Source organism: Chaetodon trifascialis, chromosome 20 (assembly GCF_039877785.1).
Source record: "Chaetodon trifascialis isolate fChaTrf1 chromosome 20, fChaTrf1.hap1, whole genome shotgun sequence".
In the NCBI taxonomy this organism is placed as follows: domain Eukaryota; kingdom Metazoa; phylum Chordata; class Actinopteri; order Chaetodontiformes; family Chaetodontidae; genus Chaetodon; species Chaetodon trifascialis.
The window spans coordinates 5,894,525-5,917,456 of NC_092075.1; the positions used below are offsets into that span (position 1 = coordinate 5,894,525).

The 22,932-nt window shown below is 46.2% G+C and overlaps 2 protein-coding genes across 10 annotated transcripts in view; one reads left to right on the forward strand and one right to left on the reverse strand.

Annotated features, from left to right (window-relative positions):
* Positions 1-18,555, forward strand: part of rapgef1b (Rap guanine nucleotide exchange factor (GEF) 1b) — a 41,198-nt gene extending 22,643 nt beyond the window's left edge. The window contains exons 4-27 of one of the 9 annotated variants that reach the window (XM_070988534.1): positions 1,723-1,879; positions 1,977-2,068; positions 2,152-2,310; positions 3,133-3,183; positions 3,729-3,843; positions 3,956-4,142; positions 4,836-5,360; positions 6,214-6,416; positions 8,583-8,744; positions 10,535-10,681; positions 11,170-11,262; positions 12,222-12,307; positions 12,610-12,715; positions 13,444-13,519; positions 13,912-13,996; positions 15,064-15,156; positions 15,652-15,837; positions 15,986-16,070; positions 16,179-16,273; positions 16,391-16,469; positions 16,558-16,659; positions 16,756-16,853; positions 16,943-17,071; positions 17,332-18,555. In XM_070988534.1, coding sequence (XP_070844635.1) covers positions 1,723-1,879; positions 1,977-2,068; positions 2,152-2,310; positions 3,133-3,183; positions 3,729-3,843; positions 3,956-4,142; positions 4,836-5,360; positions 6,214-6,416; positions 8,583-8,744; positions 10,535-10,681; positions 11,170-11,262; positions 12,222-12,307; positions 12,610-12,715; positions 13,444-13,519; positions 13,912-13,996; positions 15,064-15,156; positions 15,652-15,837; positions 15,986-16,070; positions 16,179-16,273; positions 16,391-16,469; positions 16,558-16,659; positions 16,756-16,853; positions 16,943-17,071; positions 17,332-17,482 — 3,262 coding nt within the window. In that variant the 3' untranslated portion in view covers positions 17,483-18,555. The remainder of the gene's footprint in view (positions 1-1,722; positions 1,880-1,976; positions 2,069-2,151; positions 2,311-3,132; positions 3,184-3,728; positions 3,844-3,955; positions 4,143-4,835; positions 5,361-6,213; positions 6,417-8,582; positions 8,745-10,534; positions 10,682-11,169; positions 11,263-12,221; positions 12,308-12,609; positions 12,716-13,443; positions 13,520-13,911; positions 13,997-15,063; positions 15,157-15,651; positions 15,838-15,985; positions 16,071-16,178; positions 16,274-16,390; positions 16,470-16,557; positions 16,660-16,755; positions 16,854-16,942; positions 17,072-17,331) is intronic. The other 8 variants (XM_070988535.1, XM_070988536.1, XM_070988538.1 and 5 more) reach the window with 8 other exon arrangements.
* A 60-nt stretch (positions 18,556-18,615) lies between these two features.
* uck1 (uridine-cytidine kinase 1) lies at positions 18,616-21,521 on the reverse strand. Its single transcript, XM_070989652.1, has 7 exons — positions 21,334-21,521; positions 20,687-20,846; positions 20,066-20,162; positions 19,824-19,966; positions 19,651-19,745; positions 19,518-19,566; positions 18,616-19,435 (listed from the first exon to the last, which is right to left on the reverse strand). The coding sequence occupies exons 1-7, from the start codon at positions 21,421-21,423 to the stop codon at positions 19,248-19,250; spliced, it is 822 nt and encodes a 273-aa protein (XP_070845753.1). The 5' UTR covers positions 21,424-21,521; the 3' UTR covers positions 18,616-19,247.
* Positions 21,522-22,932: the final 1,411 nt, after the last annotated feature.

Below are 22,932 nucleotides of genomic sequence, written 5' to 3' on the forward strand. Positions count from 1 at the left end.
ATTTACAGCACAAGTTAGAGATATCTATTGTTCTTTATTAATACATATGTATGTCTTCTGCATAGACTGAACCATTTTGCTTTTGCTTTCCAAAGCAGTTGAAAATAGTCATTAAATTCTTGCTCTCTGATTGCTGCCTTTGCTCGTCTTTCTCCCGCAATTGATGTGATAGTTCACAATGAGCCATTCGTTGATTCTTTCTCACCGTTGTTGCCTCTTGACGTAACTCATAACGTAGCTGGTATGCACGCTGGACGTGTTCGAACTAGCGGGATTTTGACTACCACTCACCGGGCAGTTTGTGAAGCTTGATGATATGTTGTGAGAAACAACATCCCGCACCTCAAGGCTTCCTGCACTCGACGCCTGAAGCCTTTAAAATTACATCCATGTATTACTCCTTTTTCATGTGTCACATTATCAGAAATGTTACCTGTAATGTTTAATGAAACATTAATTTCACCTTTCAGATATCTTAACCAATAGAATGAGTCTGTTTGCTTAACTTCCCGCTGGATAGCGTAAACCCTTTCTGTAGAAGTAACCTGCAGCTGCTGTTTGGACTGTCAAGACATGTTAGAACTTCTCTGTCTTAGTGCCTTTCCTCATTCGTCAGCGCAGACGAAGCCATGGAGGTCAGAGGTGACAGATTTTGTATCTCACAGCCCTGTGTTTAGAGGCGATTGATGGATTGCTGCGGCAACATTGAGAGGCAGCCATCTCTGGGGATTTGACCTACGTCTAACGGAGTGAAACTCCAATAGATCACAGCAGAAGTTTACAGTTTTATTTTTCTTCAAATAAGCTGCTGTACATCAAGTTACTACTGTGTGACAAGCATTGGAAGAAGAGTTTTACCCTCACAGGTAATAATGCTTGGATTAGTTAGTTTTGCCATCTGCTAAACATCCATAGTGTACGACAGTGTTAGATTGTCAGCTGTTATTTAAATCAATATTGGTCAAATAATTAGGTCAGTAGTGGGTGTAACTCCTACCCGCTGTCTTGGCACGCACTGCTAAGTTGATTAAAGTGCTTGTGTGCTAAAAGGTTAGCTGATCAATCTCATGTCTGCAAAGTTTACTTATACTGACTGGTCAGTCATAGGAACCTATAGCCCTTAGCCTGCGTAGTCTTTCTGGGTCAAACCTCTCCACCCAATTCCAATTGCTTCACCATCCCTCAAATCCTTCTTTTAACCCCCGTAGCTACAGCCGTCTCCTACTCACTGTAAGGCTAAGCTGTGCATACACAGTGGAGGGATATTCCAGCGGTGCGATTGAGCTGCAGCGTGTTGGTACAGGCCTGTGCCACACCTTAGAGTTGGGTCTGAATGCACCGTTCACTACAGGCAGAAACAACACCCGCTTTCCCTGTGTGGTCACACATTCTTCAGTCTGCACTAGCGAGCTTATTCCAACCTCTAAGCTTGTAATCAGGCATACCTGCACTTCCTCAACAAATTCCTCCAGAAATGTGTATTTTAACAGATAGAAGGAGGTGTGTCATGTGTTCTTGATTCTGTGTGATTTTTGTCACCTCCAGTCTAACATGCGCTTGTCCCACTGCTTCTTTTCACACCCCTCTGTCCTCTTGAATCATCCTCTTTTCTGAACCTCTTCTTTCTGTATCATCTCCTTTATCTGTTCCATATGGCGCTTTTCTTTTTCTCCCCCTGTATTTCTCATGCCTGCCAACCCTATTCTCGCACCCTTTCAACAGTTCGGCGCTGTCTTCCTGCCATAACCGTGTGTATCAGAGTCTGGCCAACCTCATTCGCTGGGCGGATCAGGTGATGCTGGATGGCATCGACTTGGAAGACAAGGAAAATGTGGCGTCTGTCACCAGTGTCATCAAAGCGGTGTTGGATGGAGTAAAGGTAAGCCCTGTGGTGACAGAGGAAATGCTGTGGGTAGTGTTTTCTCCATCCTCCTGTGGTTCCACTGAAGCCTCCTGTGTTGTCTTTCTACGAACAGGAATTGGTGAAGCTGACCATCGAGAAACAGGAGCAGCCGTCACCCACCACCCCCAACAAACCAGCCCCACCCGCTACTACCACAGCAGAGAGGTGAGTGTGCTTTCCGGAATACAAACACACTCATTTGGACACTCCAAGCAGTTCATTCACTGAGACAGCTTTTATCTGTGCAGCAGCGTGTCATCGGAGATGCCCTTGATAGATCGGGAGCAGGAGGTCTCGAATAAGACGACTCCGCCAGCTACCCCTGCAGAGGCTGCCTCTGACATACCAGATGAGGACGTAGCCCCTCCCAAACCCCCCCTTCCTGAAGCCAAAATGGCAGAGCTCAGGTGAGGACAACACACACTACAGCTGCAGCTGTGATTTTCTGTATCCTCTCTCCATAGAGAGGCTTTTTTTCCAGCTCCAGCTCTGAAATTCAGGTGTTTGTTAATAAAGGGTTGAAATAACAATCCTGCAGGAATTTCTCAGCCAACAGTTCTCGCTGACGCTTCCACTTTAGCCAAACTGTGCTGCTGGTACTTCATGTAGCTTTATTTGTTGTCATCCAAGAGTCTTAAAGGCTTGAGATCTTTATGTGACTGAATATTAGATTCTTTTCAGTTCAAGATTTCTTTTTTTGCCCCGTTTTTGTCTCCATCCAAAGCGAAGCATAGGCGAGGCTCGGTGATGAAAAGGACCACAGAAATGTGACCTTTTGCACTGTTGACACGAAAGCAGAAGTGGCTGTTCTGTATTGTCTGTCTAAATTATTTTTAAACATTTGTGAAACACATTTCACACGTTTCACATATATCAAATGAGGAATAAAGAAGGCTTTTAGGATGTGGGTGTGTAAGGGGGATTTCTGTAAATTTCTCTCATTTTCACTGATTTAAACCTTTCTGAGTTAGCAAATCCAAAGCATTTTGGTGCATAGTGTATTTTCTGATGTAGTTGAACAGTCCTCTCCCGTGCGATCTCGCTGCAACGCCGTTGATCCAGATGCTCAAAATTCCAAACTCCTCACAATCTTTCATCACTTTCACGCTTGAGCATTTAAATATAGTGCACTTTGGTTTGTTTGTTTCTCTGTCTCTTCCTCTCTCACCCTCTCTGCTGTCTCTCTCAATTTGTTTCATCTTTGGTCTCCCTTTGGATTCTGAGAACAGAGCACAGTTGAGTGCTGACGCCGGCCAAAGGAGACCCTCTCAGAAGGAGAAGTACGTTAGCCCATAGGATCATCTGTCTCCATTATAACATCCCACCCCAGACCCCCATTAAGCTTCTGGATTGGATGAAAGTTTTTTTGACTTGCATGGTTGCATTATCCCAAAATTTGTTTCGTCTTGGGCCTCCCCTGAAGAATTCATCATCCAATCAGAAGACCGTCCAGTGCATGAGTGTGTGACTGACTTATGCATTGTCTTTTACGCTGGTCCTCCATACCGTGATGCCTTATGTTCCGCTCTTCATCCCCATTTTGACCTGGTATTAACTCACTAAGAGAATTTAGGATTGACAAGCAGGACAGCTTCATGTCATAGCTGAGAGAGGCTAACATGAAACACCCTTAATTTCATCTCACCATTCCACGGGAGGGATGTGTGTGTTCATGTATTCATGCACAGATCTGTGTATGCATACATGACAGAGAAAGCTGTGTTTTGCGTGCTTGCCTGATTGTCCATACTGATTTTGCCTCTGGGACGAAAGCATTCGACATCCCTGTTACTTCATCCTGCTGTTTATCTGTATCTGTCAATAGCCCTCCACCAGCTCTTCCCCCTAAGAAGCGTCAGTCGGCCCCTTCGCCGACACGGGTTGCAGTGGTTGCCCCAATGAGCCGCGGCTCCAGCCTGCCCTGCAGCGTCCACAGACAGGTGAGGGATTGCGGTCCGGTATAGTTCAGTCTCACTTTAAGACCATTTAAACATAATGCAAAGCTAAGCATTAAGAAAAAGGAGTGCTAACAGTCTTTCTTTGTCTGTTCAGCAGCAGGACTATGAGCAGGAGTTCCTTCAGAGACGTTTCTCTGGGGGGAGCCAGTCCTATGGGGGCGACTCTCCACGTCTGTCTCCGTGCAGCAGCATGGGGAAACTTAGCAAGTCTGACGAGCAGCTCTCCTCTATGGAGCAGGACAGCGGTCAGTGTTCTCGTAACACCAGCTGTGAGACGCTCGGTAAGACTGCAAAGACAAACTGAGGGTTTGGGTTTGATGTCATTTCATCAGATTGGAATCTAGAACAGAATCCTCTTGTCTTATCTTAATAAATCTTAGCTTTCATCATCCACAATTAATCAAAGATATAAATGGCTAATATCAAGGATTCAGAATAGATCTGTAATCAGCTTTTGTTAACTGAGAAGCCAGACAAACTACTCCTTTATTAGTAGCCTAATTACAGGTGTACCCTACTTACTTTTAGAAATACTTAAGATCCCAATGCGTAACTATTTAAGTTTAGAATATTGAGCATTAAATTAAGAGAATCTCTTGCTCTCTTCCCGAGAGGACTCATCACTCTGTTGAACTCGTTGAACTACAAAAACACAGACCATTTGCGGTCATAGAGTAGCATTACAGAGTGATGTTTCTTTTCACTCTCAAACCACACACAGACACCGGCTGTGATAGATATAAATGAGAAGCCTGCTTGTGTTACCTAAATATTTTCAGTACGGCTGGGAGGAGAGATAAATAGGACAGGGAGTCTAAAATGGAACCAACTATCAGAACCCAATTCTTGACAAACCTTTGCTAATGTGCACTGATTCATTCAAATGTTTCATCTCACCTGTCGTAAAGTTTGTGCAACAGTGTGAATGTATGATGAATCAAAATGTAATTTGTACCTTTTCTTTACCTTTTCAGACAACACAGAGACATACGACCCAGATTATGACTTCCTCCACCAGGACTTGTCAGCTGGAGATAACCTGCCCCCAATACCGGTAGGAGGGTGCTTGAGCCCCCTGCCTGAGTCTCACAGCGAGTCCTCCTCCCCAGTCCCCGGACAGCATCCCTCACATCCCCGCTTCAGTGCTCCTCCACCCCAGCAGTCACCAGAATACTGGACCCCACAGCCCAATCAAACCAATCCCTTACAGTCGTCCCGCATCAGCGCGCCCCCCGCCCTGCCACAGAAGAAGCGACGCAGCACCCAGACATCGCCCTTCCCAGACGCAGGATCCAGGGTGCTGTACGAGCGCTACCCCTCCCAGTATGACAACTTGTCAGAAGAGGAGCGGCACCCGACACCCCCATTCCCCCTTTTCACACCTATCTCACCCATGCCCCAGACAAATGGGGGCGTGTTCGCCGCCCAGTACATAGCCAGCGAGAATGCAGATGTCCCCGCCAGCCCACCGCCACTGCCAGAAAAGAAAAGCAGACACAGTAAGTGAGGGAAAAGGAGGGGATGGGGGATGTAATGAGAGAGCAATGAAGGAAAGGAAGAAGAAAGACATTTAAATGAGGTGACTGAGCAGAGGGCACGGAGACAAAGGAAGGGACAAACAGTGTAATGCAGGGAAGAATAAAGGAAGGGATGAGGTCGATTTAGGAAGGGACAGCGGGACATTGGCTGCACTTGTCATCAGTTCATTGAAGCATAGCTTATGTCAAGGAAATATTCCACTGTGAATAGAGGCAGGAAGTGAATACCGGGATGTGCTACAATGGGTCTGGCTCCAGGGGCACAGAGGGCAACATTTGGTCATTTCCTGACACACCTGCTACATCACTTCCTCTCAAGCTACTGCATTATGTCATTCCATACAGTCACCACTTCCTGTTGGCTGAAACACTTGGACAAGAGTGGACAACTGTCTTGAAGTCAGTTTAAAGAGGCACGCCACAGGTTGGGCATGGTGTACAAGTGAATGCTACTCAGCCTGTGAACACTGATTTATCAGAAGATCAAGCTGTTAATCACTTCCTGCCCTCCGTCTGTAGTTCGCACCGCAATAAAAGAGCGACGTGACGTCATATGCAAACAAACTCTTCTGAGACAATAACTGATGATGTCATGGTAAAGATGTTTGTACAGCACAGGAAGGGTCTAATGACAGATGCTGAATGTGTCATGGGGAATGTAGGACACTGTGGGAGCGATACATGATGTGATATATGAACGTTTAGAGGATGAAATTGACTTGAAAAAATCTATTCTTGACTTGAGTGGAGTTTAAAGTCATAAAGCAAAATAAACGATAAATGCTTTGTAATCTAATCCATCCCCCTCCTCCAGTCCTCCAGTACATGCAGTTTGTGGAAGACTACTCTGAGCCGCAGCCCTCCGTGTTCTACCAGATGCCACAGAGCGAGAGCATCTATGAGCAGCGTAATAAGCGCTTCCAGGAGGTGTGCGGCTTCAACGACTCCTTCAGCAGCACCGATTCAGTCCACGAGCCGCTGCAGCCTCCAGCGCTGCCCCCGAAACAAAGGCAACTGGTACGAAACCTCTCTGCATGCCCTTCTGAAGATCTTTGATAATGTACATTTTCTCCTTCCAGGGTTGAAGCAAATAAGTGTCTGTTGCAAGAAACTGTTCGGTAAACTCATTTGAACGGTGTCAGCAAAGCTGTAATTTAAATTCCTGAAATTGTTCAGTTGATCTTCCTCAAATTTAGACCGAAACGTTGAGGCTGTGGAGCCTTCATTGATTGCACTATTGATTTCTGAGACTATACCTACAATCATGTGACGGAGTGTTGTGAGGACAGGGCTGCTGGCACATGGGAACAATGTAAACCACTCTCTGCACCAGAGCTCGACCCAGCGTCTTCATGCTTCATGCTGGCTGGGAAGGAATGCAGATTGCATTCTGGGGCTAAAGTACATTCCTGTGGTAATCCTCATCAATTTTCTCTCAAGCCTCCTCCTATCTCGTTATCTCTCTCACCTCTTCAGCCCCTCCTCCTTATTCTCTCTAACCCCCCCCCCCCCCCCCCCCCCCTTTGCGCAGACGAAGGTGTTTGGTTGTTAGTGGGAGATAAGACCGGCCTTTATCAGCCCCGCATCAGATCCAGTCTGCTTATCTTAATCTGGGTCGGTGTCTGGGTTAATTGAGACAACTGTCTGACAGAGATTCAGTGAGGAGAGAAAGGAAGAGACACGATAGGACAGGTCATAGTGGGGGAGGGCGCACTGTGATGAGCCATGTGACGTTAAAACCTTTATTACAGTCAGACAAGAACGGTTTGGATTATTGTTATTTTCCATTAGATATGTGTGCATTTCTTAATTCTCAGTGATTTTAAGTGGCAGGAGCTCAGTTACAAAAATTGTGATGTCACTACTTCTGTGCGCCAATCACAATTTAGCAGCACGCAAATTGGAATCTGATGAATCAAATATGTTCAGACCATACCCACACAACCCTTACGAAGCAGATTACCTGAGTTTTTGAGTGTTAAGGTCATAAATTCTACCTGAAGATTGTTGTTTATGTCTTTATGAGTATCTAATTTTATGGAGAAATACTTACATTTGAAACCAAGTTTAAGGGGCTGTAATTTAACCTTTCTTGCTAGAATTCCCTTTAATGATCACCTCTGGAGAGCTCCAAAACCAGCAAAGCATTGCACGTTCAGTGGATGATCATAAGACACAAAAAACACTCGCCTATTTCTCCTAACTTATGCATGCTGCACATATTTGAAGGTGACAAACTGATCTGCAGTTGGCCTAACGCTTTGAAGTAACGAGGACAGTATGTTTGCGGACAATAAACAGATAACGCTTCTCTCCAGGGTATAACTGGATGTACAGTATCACAGCCCAGTAAAGAAAATAGACTTTGTGGCTGAGTGGCAGTCTACCCGGGCCACCTCAGAGAGTCTTTCTTCTTTCGCTTTGTCCATTGTCCTCTCTCTGCCACCACAACTGTGTATTTGGAGTCCTGTGCCCGGCTTTTATTTTTATCATTCTTTTGTCTGAGCACACAGTCGAGCTGCACTCATCTCCGCTCCCGCCGCAAGGCCTAATCTGGCCTCATGTTTTGGACTTGATGAGCTCGTGGCCCAGTGGAATAAGCCTGTTTGCCTCCTCCATAAACCCATGTTCCAGGCTTACACGCTTTGGCGACTTTACATGGCTTTGCAAAAAAAAAAAAAAAAAAAAAGTCAGTTCAGCTGCTGTGTGGATAAGGACACGGGTGAAAAAAACAGAGCGGATAATATTGGCCCGGTTTAGAACGGGTTGGCCTGGTTTCTGTAAGGCTCAGCACGTTAAAGGAGAGTTTATTCACAGTAGACGTAAGTGTAACCTGTATGCATCACATGACACTCTAGTAATTCGGGCTTTCTAGGAAGAACTCATATTCGGCAAAACAGCAGTGGTTCCGCTCAGTATTTGTCTGCTGCCTGTAAGCTGAACTACCAGAATCCTCCTCAGCTTTCACCACTTTGACTTCACTACTCTGCTGCTGAACTTTGATTAAATCTGCTCTAATTCAGTCTTGCTTACTAGTGTAATCAACTGTCCCCTTTTTTCTTCTTTTTTCCTCCCTTAACACCCTGTTTCTCCTCCTTGCCTTTTTTTTAACCCCTATTCCTCTCTCCCTCTTTCTTTTCTATCTTTTCTACCTTTCTTTCTTCCTCTTTGTTTCTATCTCAGGCCTCCCACTCTTCCTCCCCTTCTTCCTCCTCTTCCTCCTCTCTCTCCTGCCACCTCCAGCCGTCTGTAGCGGCCATGGAGGAGGCGGGCTCTGGGCTGGGCCTCAGCATGTCCGTTTCTAACTCCTACCTGATTGGCCAAGCGTCCTTGACCACGCCCACGGTGAGTTCCCCCTGCCCGCCCCTGCTTAAACCCCATCCCTCCACCTCCATTCCTCCACGCCGGTGTGGGTGCTGTGTGGTCCTGGACTGGTCCAGGGGCAGCTTGACCTGTGTGTGCTCCATATGTGATACAGTCTGTTTTTCTGCCCCTGCCCCTCTGAGGTTTCTCATGGGGCCATCCCTCAGGGGTCGTGGTTTGGTTGCTGTGTGGTCCTTGGTTTTGTTCATCCACCCATCCATGTGTGCCTTTGTTTTGACAGTGTGAATTTGTTGCTTTGCCGTGTGTTTTCCTTTCTTTTGCTGAGGCATTAAATGCGGTGTTATTAATGTGTGCTTTGAGTGTGTGCAGTTATTTGTTGTGGTTCAGTGCAGCCAAGCTTGTGTGTCGCGCTGAAGCATTCCTCCACATGACAGGTAATTATTTGACCCCCTCTTTTCAGTTTGCCCCAGGGTTAACTGAAAAGAGGTTGTGAATTGTGTGTCTGCAGCGGCTCATCCAAATATCACAAGTCTGTCAGGCCTTTGGTTGGAGATTAGAAATAACAAAAAATCCCTTTGTTGGAGTAGCTGGTTAATCACTGCTATATTCCACTTACTTGGGGCCTGACCACATAGCGGACTTGGCTATGTGTTACAGTGGTTTGTCAGTGTTTTGGGAGGGGTTGACCCATGATGACCCTATGGTGTGCGAGCCACCCCAAAGAGACATTGTGGATATCCCTCAGGATATCTCCAGTGGAATGCAGCACCAGATGGACCTGATGGAAAACACATTCCTCCTGTTTCTGCTCCTCTTCCCTCCTCTCCTCCTCGTCTTTTTCGTCCTCCAGCGTCTCTTGTCCACTCTCCACTTTCTCCTATCTGCCTTGTCTCCCTTTCTCCTTTCGCCATGCTGTAGCCTCCTCGTCACCTTACAAAATGCACACACGCCTCCGCACCTCCCGTTTGTCTGTTTCTGTGGAATGTTTGCATTCCTCAGCTCATTGGTCTATGATGTTTTTGGGGGGAAGGCACGCCAGGAAAGCTGCATTGCATATGATGAGTGGAAAGAGGAATATTCAGTAGTTCATTTTAGCATGGAAGTGTCTCTCCCCCTGTGTGTTGCTGCTGTTAGCACAGACAGGATGTCCCAACTTTATCAGTATGTTTTTAAGACCGCTGCTAAGAAAATGGGAGAATGGGGGGGGGGGGTGTCTTCATTTCCAGCCCAGCCGACGTGTCTGTGCATGAACGCACGCATGCATTGGTGTGTATGTGTCAGCCGAGTGTGTGCCGTGTTTATCAGCGATCTGTGTATGCGCCGCTCCATGCTGGTATGCTGAAACAGGGCTGATATGTGCAACGTGTCGAAACAGGTTACCACTACCTCCCCTCCAGACAGGCATCTTCTCAGCTGGCCACACACCCACACACACGCACACACACACATTTTTAAGCCATCTCTTGTCTTACAAATACATACACACGTATTCAGAGCTGATGCTAGCTTATCTCTGTCCTTGTTACACATTTCCGTCTCACCATCACACTCACTGGAGATGTTTTTTTTGCCACTGGTTCCAGTTTTACATTTATTGGCTGTGTGTGTGTGTACATTTCATGTTCAGGCACATCACTCGCATAGTCCAGGCTTAACGGAGGTGTTGGAGAATGAGGTGAACACTTATTCCCCTCCTCTGCTCAGCTTCTCTTTCTACCTGCTCTGTCTTCACCTCTCTGATCCTTTAGTCCTGTCTTTTTATTTTATTCTTTTTTTTTCTTTCCTGCTTTCCTTCTTTCCACCAATCGCAGAGCTTGGACCAGGTTGCCTTGACCAATGCCACCATTCTGGATGGCAGCGGGGGCGGGCCCAACGGTTCCCTGGCTGGCTCAGTGGGCTCTGTGGCTGTCTGTCTTCCTTCTGAGTCTTCTCTCACTGACTCTCTCCACACCTCAGCGGTGAGCTTACAAAAGATAGATGTTGGAAGCACAAGCAGGGTACATGAACCAGCCCTCGACGGCAGATGATAAAATGTGACACGGGACCTCTTCTGGTGGATTGGTGTTAGATTACTACAGTTTGAAGTTCAGTATTGTTGCTCAGATGATAATATAGTGACTCATTCACTTAGTGGCATCTTGGTGTCATTATCACTGCCCACAAACTGTCTGCTGTCTGATTATTGGTCTTAAAAGAATCCCAGTAGAGCACGTTGCACTGCATGTTCTTTTTGCAAGTAAATACTATTACCTTTACAAATGATGCACTCCAGTGCCACCTGGTGGGCATGACAACACTGAGCTGGGAAACACACCGCTCACTGGACCAAACCTCAGCTAGCCGCTACCTCTCCTCCTCAGCCACACATCACACTTGACGTCTGTTAGCACTGTGCCCCTCTCCGCGCCCTTACGCCTGGGTTTGTGTCCCTCCTCTCTTCCCGTAGAGCGAGAGCGCGAATGACGAGGGCGGGGAGGGGGAGTACGTCAACTTGTACTCATCCAGCCAGGCCAATGGGGAGCTGCCTCTCTCCCTCAGAGTAAGTAGCTGACCGCCATGGGTGAAAGGTCAATTCCATTAATGCGTCCCTTCGCTTCAGGATATGAATCAATTTGAAGTGCAGCGAGGGGTTTGAAGCAAGGTTTGACTGGCAGATATCACTCGCTTCACTCATCTGTTGCGCAGAGCTGCTCTTATTGATTCATCTCGTGAACTGATGGCGCAGAAACGGAATGTGAATGCAGCCAAACCTGACTGAGCATGACTTCAGGTTCTCGGGTTTGCCTGCCAGTGACTTCCATGCTGTGGTTGGTGTCTGTGGAGAAAGATGTCCATCTGTATGTTGTTGTGTCTGCCTGGCGAGGTTATTGCTGTCTCTCTGGCTGCGCTTCTACTGTAACAAGCACTTAACCTTGTTCCAATCTAACACCTGACACGTGGCTGCTCTAAAAGGGATTCTCAATGGTTCACCAGTTTTCAATTTTCCAATAACATTCCCCATAACAGCTTATGTGCACTTGTGCATGTGTGACAGTGCGTGTTCGTGTGCGCTTGTGTTTGTATTCCCTTGGGCCAGCGAGTGCGTTTCGTGGGTGTATTTTAGGCATGTTTGGGTTGTGGTGTGTGTAACTGTAAGTGAGATCGAGAGCAGAAGAGACGACCTATGGATGTGTGATTGGAGGTTTACATTCGGTGCCGTTTCAGTGTGTGTGGTGTCCTTCTGTTTTGACTCATCTGTTGGGTTACTGAGGAAAAGCTGCATTTTACCATCACCTTTAAACCTGATCAAAGTCCACACTAATAGGAATAACATCCTCCGTACAAATAGTGATATATACACTGTCCATCCTCCTCTCCACCTAAAGTGTAGCATGCCCCGGTGGTTCCTGCGACCTCATCAGCAGCAGCCCCCTGTCACTGCATGGAACCATTCACCAGTGATGTTCCATGTAACCTACAGTACAGATGCTGATTATTTCTATTCCCTCCATTGATTAGGAAACCATCACAGCTGACGATGTACTTCAAGACCCCACCCCTCAGATGCCATCCTCCAATAGCAAAGAGGGTTTGGACAAGGAAAGGTACGGGTTGCAGTGTTAACATCCTATAACTATACTGCTACTAACTATATGGAGTACTAGATACTAATCCGTACAGTGTACTGGTTTTGAAGTTAGTGTGTGCTTTATGCATTGTCACTTTCCTGTTATTTTCTCAGTTATTTTGTCATTTATTGTCTATATAATGTTTTTTTTTAAGAGCTCAAGATGATGAATTCAAATAATTTGTTTCATACAGCCAACAGTCCAAAACTCAAAGATGGTGCCTCTGACAGCAGTGAGTGTCTCTGTGCTGATGGCAGTTGTTTGTGCATTTGTTGCAGGAGGCAGAAGTCGACAGAGTCAGCTGGGAGCGACGAGGAAGACGTGGACGAGCTTTCCCTCATAGACCACAAGGAGATCATGAGCAGGATAACACTAAAACAAGAAGTAAGACAGCCGCCATTGCTGCTGCTGTGCTCTGTTTTTAGAAATGTGCTGTGACAGGACTGTGCTGCACCAGCATACAAAGCACATTTTATCATGTTAGTCCAGCGCAGGCTAAAGGTCACTGTGAGTCAGTCAGATGTGAAATCAGATCCTGAGATTCACCACTGATAGCCGTGCTGCCCTCTGGAGTTAATGCTCTGAAACTGCAGAGCTGAGATTGAGAAACCGCCCTCCTCCTCCGCCTCCTCCTTCTTTGTCCTGTGTGGTGCAGTCTGATGGACAGATGTGTGAAAATGCTGCTCGCCACTCTGCAAGGTTAGGGGCAATGTGACAGCACTGATTTACAGAAGGAGATAGGGAGAATCGGAAGTGGAGGGAGGAAAGATTTACAACCTGTGATGGCATTCAGAGCTGTTACAGAAGACATATTGCAGTGGTGGTGCCTTTATCATACACAAGTCTGACTTTTTCTTCGTCATCAGAGGAGCTGGTGCAGGACAGGGGGAGGTGGGGGCCTTTCAGAGGGGGCGGAAGCAAAAAAAAAAACACAGAGAGAAGAAGGGAAGGTGCAAGCTACATTTTGGGCTAGCCTGCATCACTCCACATCAAGTCTAACCACTCTTTTCTTCTCTCGCTCTCCATCTCATCCACCTCTCTCCACCCTCCTGTCTGTCGTTCATTTTCTCTTAATTCTTTGTGCCTCGCTCGCTCTCCTTAATTTCCCCCAGAATGATGATGGGCCTGACGTTCGTGCTGGATCAGGAGATATCCTATTAGTCCACGCTACAGAAACAGACCGCAAAGGTACAGTAGAGAATGCGTCGAGGCTGGCGCTCCCCCCATGTGTTTGGTACATGCAGCACAGTGTGTTACTGGGCTTCGGGGTCACTGGAACAGCCTTGTTTTGCGAGCTTGACAGACCTGCAGTGATACTGTGTATAAAGAATGGCTGTATTTGTATTTGTAAAGTGTGCTTCTTTAGTTTGAGTCATATGTTATTACTTGTCTAATCTCGTCATCTGAGGAGCGTTTTAGATAGCCTCAGTCTCTCTCTGCCTCAGTTATTTGTGATGTGTCAGTCTGGGTATGTAGCTTTCAGTTTGATGGTGTGCCTTCAGCTTTAGTTAGTTAATTGGGAACCTTGGCTGCACTTCAACTGAAATCTGCTGCTTTTTTCCTCTGTTTTTGCCTGACAGATCTTGTTTTGTACTGTGAAGCCTTTCTGACAACATATAGGACTTTTATAACCCCCGAGGACCTCATTAAGAAGCTACACTACAGATATCCTTTTCAAATCACTCAAAGTGTCACTGAGCGTTTTGTTGGCTGAAGGCTGTTTTTCTTGTTCAGTTATTTCTTTTTTAAAATCCTTATTTACCATGGAAAGACTTCTTTATCTTGTTTGCTCTCACTCAGCTCTGTCAATTACAAGCATTCATATGTGGAGACCACCAGAACAGCTGTAATCCTCTGCTGATGGATTCTGAAGTCTTAATTATGACTGAAAAGAAACTATTGGATGATTCTGTGATTGTGTGCCATGCTGCATGGCACCTCAAGAGAGCAAGTATCATGAACTCCTCCCTCTGAGATTGTCCCTGCTATGATCTAGAAAGCTGGCTCTGCAGTATCTGTCTTCTGTGTGTAATGTTTTGTCACTGTTTTAAACTGTGCTAGCGGCATGCCTCTAGAAATATCTTTGTTAGTTTGTCAATAACTAGATGGATGACCATGACATTTGGTGCAGACATCCGTGTTCCCCTCAGGATGAATTATGGTGACTTTTCATCAAGCTTCATCATGAGGTCAAACCCTTTAGAATAAAAGTGATCTAGCAACAGTGAGCACGGCAATATGCTAAGCCAAGATGGTGAACATGATAAACAGTATCAACATCAGCAAGCTAACATGCTCATAATAACAACAGTGAGCATGTTAGCACAAAGCACAGCTCAGGTCCAGCCTCACAGAGCAGCTAGCATGGCTGCAGACTCTTTGCCATATAATGATGCATGTTTGCACACAGTGAGGCTGGGAGAGAACGAGCTCGCTTAAAAGAAACCACAGTTTTTGTGCCATAACAGTTTTTCCTAAATTTGAGTTTATTTTATAACCTAAACCTTTAATTTGTTGCTGTAATGTCAGCAGACTGGAACACTGTGTGGGCTAAGAGCTAAACAACGACTTCTTTTTATCCTGGAGGGATGCACAGTTTTTTAAAACCACAAACCTTACACACCTTGTCTTATTGTAAAAATGCAAGAGCTTGTAAACTCTTTGTTCAACACGTTGTTGTATTTTGTAATTCTCGTACAGTACTGTTTTGATTGCCCTTGACCACAAAGCACATACACTAGTTTCTGCCACAGTCCGGACACCTTCAAGAAGCGAGTCAGCAAGAACACGTTCTTTGTGCTGGTCCGTGTGGTGGATGAGCTGTGGTGAGTAGGACTCCGTGCTCTCGTCCTAAAGACCTTTTCAGATCTCCTCAGAGAAACCTGCTTCCAAGCAGATGTGGCCTGTGGACAGGGAGGGGGTTTCAGTGAACTGCTAGTGATTTAAATGGGACTGAGATGCTGGCTATGGACACCTGTCGACAGGCTGCATCACGCAGACTCATGACCGATTGATTTGATGCTGGAACATATGAATTAAAGTAATTCTGCAGTCGTATCACCTCACTAACAATGAATTGCATCCTTATATAATGTTTATTTAAACTCAATCATCCTAAGAGCTTTACTTTATTGTTCAGCTGACGGCTATAACCAGAATTATGTGCCTGTGTCTGTAAAAGCATCCGGAGAGGTCCCTCTTTGTTCCAAGTCTCCTTTTAATTAACGTTGCATCAACAAGCAATTAAATTATTTCTTCCTCCTTCTGTTTACCCCATCACAAATTTGCTAATTTCCTGCTCCCCTTCCTCTGTCCTCCAGCTTGGTGGAGCTGACGGAGGACATCTTGAAACAGCTGATGGACCTGGTGTTCACACTGGTGTGCAATGGCGAGCTCAGCCTCGCCCGCGTGCTCCGCAAGAACATCCTGGATAAGGTGGAGCAGAAGAAGCTGCTGCGCTACACTAACTCCCTCAAGCCGCTCGCTGCCAGAGGGGTCTCTGCGAGGTACTGTGGGGGGGTCAGGGGTCAGCTTTGTCTGGGATGGGATGTGTTGATGATACGTGTAGTGAAACATGACTCATTCTTATGGTCAGTACCTAATCTGCAATGCAAAACTTAAAGCTGAAGACTGACAGTTTGTGTGTCCTGCCAGGCCTGGAACTCTCCACGACTTCCGCAGTCACGAGATCGCCGATCAGCTCACGCTCCTCGATGCTGAGCTCTTCTATAAAATTGAGGTACAGGCGGCTTCTTTGTGTCATGATACTTGTCGGCATCGATCACGTTTTGACACTGAGCTCCGCCGTCAGTCAGCCTCAACATTTCCTCTTCGTGCTTTCCTTCAGATCCCCGAGGTGCTGCTTTGGGCCAAGGAGCAGAATGAGGAGAAGAGTCCGAACCTGACTCAGTTCACAGAGCACTTTAACAACATGAGCTATTGGTACGAACACACACATCACATCTCGCTGTCTGTCAGCGGCATGCCTGCCTTCCCTCACACGCCATCTTGCCTTCATGAATGCTGACAGCTCACTGTTTATTCCTCTTTCTCCTGCAGGGTGCGCTCTCTGATAATCCAGCAGGAGAAAGCCCAAGACAGAGAGAAGCTGCTTCTCAAGTTCATCAAGATAATGAAGGTGAGTCACAACCTCAGACTTCAGCATCCTAATTGTCGTGTCATTTCCTCGCTAACGCTGCAACGTGTCTACAAATTTCTTATTACAGCACTTACGAAAGTTGAATAATTTCAACTCCTACCTGGCAATACTGTCCGCCCTGGACTCTGCCCCCATCAGGAGACTGGAGTGGCAGAAACAGACCTCAGAGGTGAGAGGATTTTGAGATGTGCTGTTCTTGATCATAGAGGAGTATCATGATTACCTTCATCTCTTTTCTCTCTCTTCCTCCTCATTCTTCTCTCAGGGATTGGAGGAATATTGCACATTGATTGACAGCTCCTCCTCCTTCAGAGCATACAGAGCTGCTCTGGCTGAAGTGGAGCCTCCGTGCATCCCGTACCTGTAAGTGTGAATGAATGTTTCCATGCATGTCCCAGATCATTTTTTTGGAATGCGAGAGCCACAGCTTGACAGACCTCGCCTTCTTCCAGGGGTCTCATTCTGCAGGACTTGACCTTCGTCCACCTGGGGAACCCTGACCTCATTGACGGGAAGGTGAACTTCTCCAAACGCTGGCAGCAGTTCAACATCCTGGACAGCATGCGGCGCTTCCAGCAAGTGTAAGTCCACTGGGATGAAATTAAAGCGTGATGAAAAGATGCGCGCAATCTTGATAAATTATGAGAGAGCTTTGTAAACATCACTCACCGTAATAAATGTCATCATTTGTTTGCCAGTGCCAGGAAACACAATGCATGTCTGCTTTGGTTGTCATTAAATTTTAATATCATAAAACGTCGCTGTCATCTCCACGCCGGCTGTTTGTTTTCTCGCTAATGAATTGGCGCATTCATCAAACCTCGACCTCTCCCCATCGCAGGCATTACGAGCTGAAGCGCAACGAGGACATCGTCTCATTCTTCAACGACTTCAGCGACCACCTGGCGGAGGAGGCCCTGTGGGAGCTGTCGCTGAAGATCAAGCCCAGGAACATCACCAGGCGCAAGACGGACCGCGAGGAGAAGACCTAGGGCCCGTGGGCCTTCTGAGACTGACCTCCAACTGTGCTTCATGACACTAACTCCACTTTACTACAGACTGAGAGAAAGACGAATGGAAGCTATCCGCTGGAGCTAATGGGAGACTTCATCGTGGGGAATGCAGAACAAACTACAGACATCTGAAGCGTGGCCGAGGTTTACAAAGAGCTCCGCGCTGCTCTGGGAGATTATAATTGGGATTACTGTGGCTCTGGCGTTTAGACGGGGGAAGAGGGGAGGAAGCCCGGTGCCAAGGAGGAGCGAAGAGTCACACGGAGCGGACAGGGAGACGCTACGGAAATAACCAAAGTCTGCTCCCTGGGCTCTCTGTTTTAGAGTGGAGCTGTTGCGTGTGCGTGAGATTAAGCTGAATGGTCCATTACTCTCCAAGTCGCTCCTTCCTCTTCCTTTATGTATGTGCCATTTGTTGGTCATCTTCTGCAACCCTCCCCACTTGACTCACGAGTTCCCCTCAAGCAGCAGAAGCTCGAGCGCTGCCTTCCCTCAACTGTGACGTCAACACGCAGGCCGCCGACCCGAGAAACTGCTGGGGATGGGGGGGAGGGTGGCTTGAGGGGATCAGAACTTGAAGAGAGGATGACCGTTAAGAGACTGAGTTTGTTTTGAAACATTTTGTGTAAGAATCATGTATGGTTATGAAATGTATTATATACAGTGCTCCTTTTGTTCTTAAAAAGGATGTTTATGCTTATGAGAAGAGCTTAGCTTCTCCCAAAGTGCCATACGTGTGTGCACTAAAAAAAGCAAAGCAAAAACACAAAAAGATAAATTACTAAAGATGCTGTGATCTATGTATGTCATACTGAATCATTGTGTGCCGTGTTCAGGTGTAGAGAACCATCAGGCAGTCACAATCACGTCCCAGTCACGTCGGTGTGTGAACGAGTGTTTGCGTGCGACTGAAGTCCTCGGTGACTTGTGTGTTTGTCATTCCAAAATGTGCTGTAGTAAATCATTTTGATTCCTTTTTGGGATAACGGTCAAAACCAACACATCACACTGTGCTATCAAACTCCAATAAAACAAACAGCTCTGTTTCTATACACGCTGCGCTGGTCAGAAGCTTCATTTTCAGTGACAAAATTCAAACCAGACTTTAAAACTTTATCACAGAAGTTCCATTTATTGATGTACAGTGTGGTCAGTGGAAAATGAAGTTAAAAAAATTTAAGGCATGTAGTCAGCTGGAAATAATTAAAAAGGAAGCACTCAATCTAGGTGTGACAAAACTAAAACACACAGCCACGTTGCCAAATTTCATTTAAATAAGTTAAAACAAACAAGGAAAGCAACAAGACAACAGATGAGTATTAATATAATTTACATATAGTAATCTCCATTAAAGCAACAAAGAAGCAGGTATAAATACAAGGTCAAAGTGCAAAAGCTTGACTGGAAATAAACATTTAAATAACGCTTCCTACTCTCAACTGCATTGCCAGTAACAGGTCACCACAGTCAACACTGAAAAATCCAACCGTAACATGGAAGACTGTTACACATGAAAAGCGTATTCTGATAGCGTATTGGTTCACCAGGAGTTTCTATAAAATGACACAGAGGCTGCAGCACTGAATGCCTGCACTGTGGGATTGTGGATAATCTTTTTTTTTTTTTTAAATGCTGAAGAGGGTGAGATTGGCATCACCGTTGCTGACCCATCCAGCGCAAATCAGTACCAGCAATCCCAACTCAAAGCTCATATTATACAGTCCTGATGCGTCCCCTCACAGTCTCAGTGAGGCCGACAGCTGGGCTCCAGCAGGACCCTCTTTCCTGAAGGGTTAGCGGCTCCGTTCTGCAGCTCACTCTGCTCAGAGATGGCCCGTTTTAAGGTCCGCCCGTTAATGGACCCGCGCTGCCATTTGCAGATGTCACCGTTCAGTATGTCCTGGATGTGCTGAACGATGAGGTTGATGGCCACTGGTGAGAGAGGGATCATTTGTAAAGCATTCACTCTGGAGAAACTAGCAGAAAAGCATTTATTAAAAAAAGAAACACTTACCCATATTGTCAACTCCCCTTGGAATGATGACATCTACGTACTTCTTCGTCTGAGAGAGAAAGAAATGTCTTTAGAAATAAGAAGAGGGTTCTAGACACAATAAGACTCAGTCAGTGATAACCAGCATACTTACAGGCAAACAAAACTCCTCAAAAGCAGGCTTGACAAACGTCGTGTACTGAGTGAGAATCTGCTCCAGGTCTCTCCCTCTCTTCATGTCTCGCAGAACTACAAGGAAAATCAGGTCAAGCTATTGATATGCTGCGGTAACATCTGGAATATTGTGCGCGAGGGAGACATCGATACCTCTGCGAGACAGTCTGACGTCCGAATCCGTGTCCACGAAGAGCTTCATGTGAAACATATCCCGAACTTTCTGGGGGTAGAAGACCAGGATCCCCTCGAAGAGGACCACATCTGCCGGGTAAACTGTGATCCTGTCTTCCAACCTGGAAAAAAGCACAACGTTTTTCATGCAGAGGCATTGGCGATGTGAAGTAGTAGTTCTGTGAAAAGCTGAAAAAAGAGGTGAAATGCTTCCTTCCTACCTGGAATGAGTGACAAAGTCGTACGTTGGCACTTCAACCACCCGTCCCTCCACGATGTCCTTTATGGTTTTGTACATTAAGTCATTGTCGAATGCCTCTGCAAGACAAACAGAAAGCGCTCGTAATTAAATGTTTCAGAAAAAGTATTATCACGTGTTCCAGCAAACTGTCCCAGAAGCTCCAGTGTTAACAGGTCTTTGCAGCATGTGTGCAGTGAGAGGAACACTGAGAGCAGTCTGTTCCCTGTTGTTGTCAGACATCTTTGTCACTGCAACTTGACAACCATAATTGCAGGTTACTTGCTTAAAAATATGCGACAGCTTGACTACATCCCACAGACTGTGCATTGAACTATTCATTTGCAGTTTAATGTAGATACACAAATGAAAGAATAATGACCTTTGTATCACTTGCAAACTTCCAGTATTGGTCAGGCTCACGGTTATGGGTTAACACTAATGAGGGGTAAAAACTGGGAACTTACTGGCCACCATTTCTGGGTCTGTAGTACAACACATCTACTGGCCCGTATCAGTTAGTAAAAGGATTGTCCAGTCCATTAATGTTTTCTGCAGGGAGGAAACTGGTCGGGGAAAAGAGCACTCTGTACCCTGGTCCTACCTGGGTGATCAAAGTTGTACTGGCCCTTCAGCGCTTTGGCCTTTTGGTCTGGGGTGAGGACCTTGTAGAAGCTGTCCTGGCTTATAATAGCCACCTTCCTCTGGCGGTGGTCCACCTTGTTCTGGCCCAGGAGCTCCATTATCTTGGCGCAAACTGTTGACTGTGGCAGAAAACTTCGATTATGCAACTATCGCTTTTTATGACATGTCGTAATGCTATTATTAAGTTAAATTCGCAAGTTTGTGGTGTTGTCCTAAAGAATAGCAGGACAGCACAAAAGTCCTTAAGTGTGAAATGAGGTGTGGTATCAGTGACCTTCTCAATGTAGCGTTTATCAGCTGACTCTGGGTCTGGCATTGCGAGGGAAATTGACAAATTTATTACAGCGGCTAGTTAGCTGTATGAAGCCCTTTGGTGCTCAAATGTCTAAAAGAAGTGGTGGCACTAAAACTTAACAGGGAGCAGAAATACAATGACTGCTCTAGCGTGTTAATGAATTCAAGGAAAACAGTAACTGATCGACGGCGGCGCCAGCAGGTTTGACAGTTCGCTTAATGCTAACGCTGGCGCTCTTAGCAAACTAAGCTAAGCTACTCGGGATGCTAATTTCCATTATAGGGAGATCCTCTTGCCGAAAAAGGACTGACCTTGCCGCTAGCGGTTCCTCCGCTGACCCCTATTAGGAAAGGACGATGCCGTGGCTTCTCTGCCTCGTCTAGAGCTCCGAGGGCTTCCATTGCAGTCCAAGAAGTGGAAAAGACTGCAGGAATCTAGATAGCTTGGCTGAGCGCTAGCTTGGCTATCCGTTGCAACAACAACGTGCGACCGGATCTCGCGAGAACTAACGCTATCAATCGAAACTGTCAAAACAGGATAGCTTGGGGCAGAATCCCATTCAGTATTTACATGCCTGGTTTTTACTCTCTCATCTGCATCTGAGATTATAGTTCGTACCCCTGCTATTAAAAGCAAGTCTCACTAATTTCCCTATTCCTTACTCCGAATCCGTGACAACAATTACATCAGCAATTGATTTGTTTTTATTATGAAATCAAATATAAACATCTTATAATATACATATACACATTATAAACACAGCATCATTGTTTTTCGGGGTCATTGTCTGATTTCTCTGTGTCTTCACCACGTTGTGACTCGTCTCTCCTCGATTCGTCCACCACTATCTCCAAAGCTGCGCTTTCTTCAACCCTCTTCACAGTCTCTCCTTTGGCAGCGAGGATTTCCTCGATGTTTCTGAAGTGTAAAGAAGCACAAGACACGAATCATTCAGAAACATACTGCACACGCCGTTTCTGCAGTGCATTCCGAAAAGCTTGTGCTCTTAAGACATGTTTAAAGGGTTGCAGATATGTTGTTTGTTCATCAGTTCATCAGTGACTTCTTTTAAAAGAGATGTTGCTGCCATGTCAACAGTACATACTGCATGTTAACTGTGTTTGATGGTACATGTGTGCTGCTCCAAAAACTGTGAGAGAAATTTCTTATGAGGGATTTTTTTACTCAAATACTGATGTCAGTATCAGCATAAACAAACATCCAGTATAGGCCATCCTCTAATCACATACCACCCAAATACTGCTGGATGGTTGGATCCATTAAATAATAAGTATCAGTGAACATGAGCAGGACCAGCATCAGTGCAACCACACGCCTTTCAGTGGTTACAGGTTGGACAGCCCTTCCCAACCCTTTCCAGGTTGGATGCTGTTATCAATCGACGACATATTCTGGTTTCGGTTCAGAGGTCAAAAGCAGGCTGCACGGTGGCGCAGCAGGTAGTACGCGTGGTCGAAGGTTCGATTCCCGGGTCGGGCCTTTCTGTGTGAAGTTTGCATGTTCTTCCCGTGCATGCGTGGTTCTCTCTGGGCACTCTGGCTTCCTCCCACAGACCAAAAACATGCTCATTAGGTTGATTGGTGACTCTAAAATTGCCCCTAGGTGTGAGTGTGAACGGTTGTTTGTCTTGTGTGTTGCCCTGCGATCGACTGCCGACTGGTCCAGGGTGTACCCCGCCTCTCGTCCGTTGACAGCTGGGATAGGCTCCAGCCCCCCCGCAACACAGAAAGGCCCCGCCAAACCCGGGGATCGAACTGGTGACCTTCTTGCTGTGAGGCTCGTGCACTACCTGCTGCTCCACCGTGCCGCCATTTTTTAATTCATATCAGAAATTACTGACTCTAATATTGCCCCTAGGTGTGAGTGTGAGTGTGAATGGTGTGTGTATG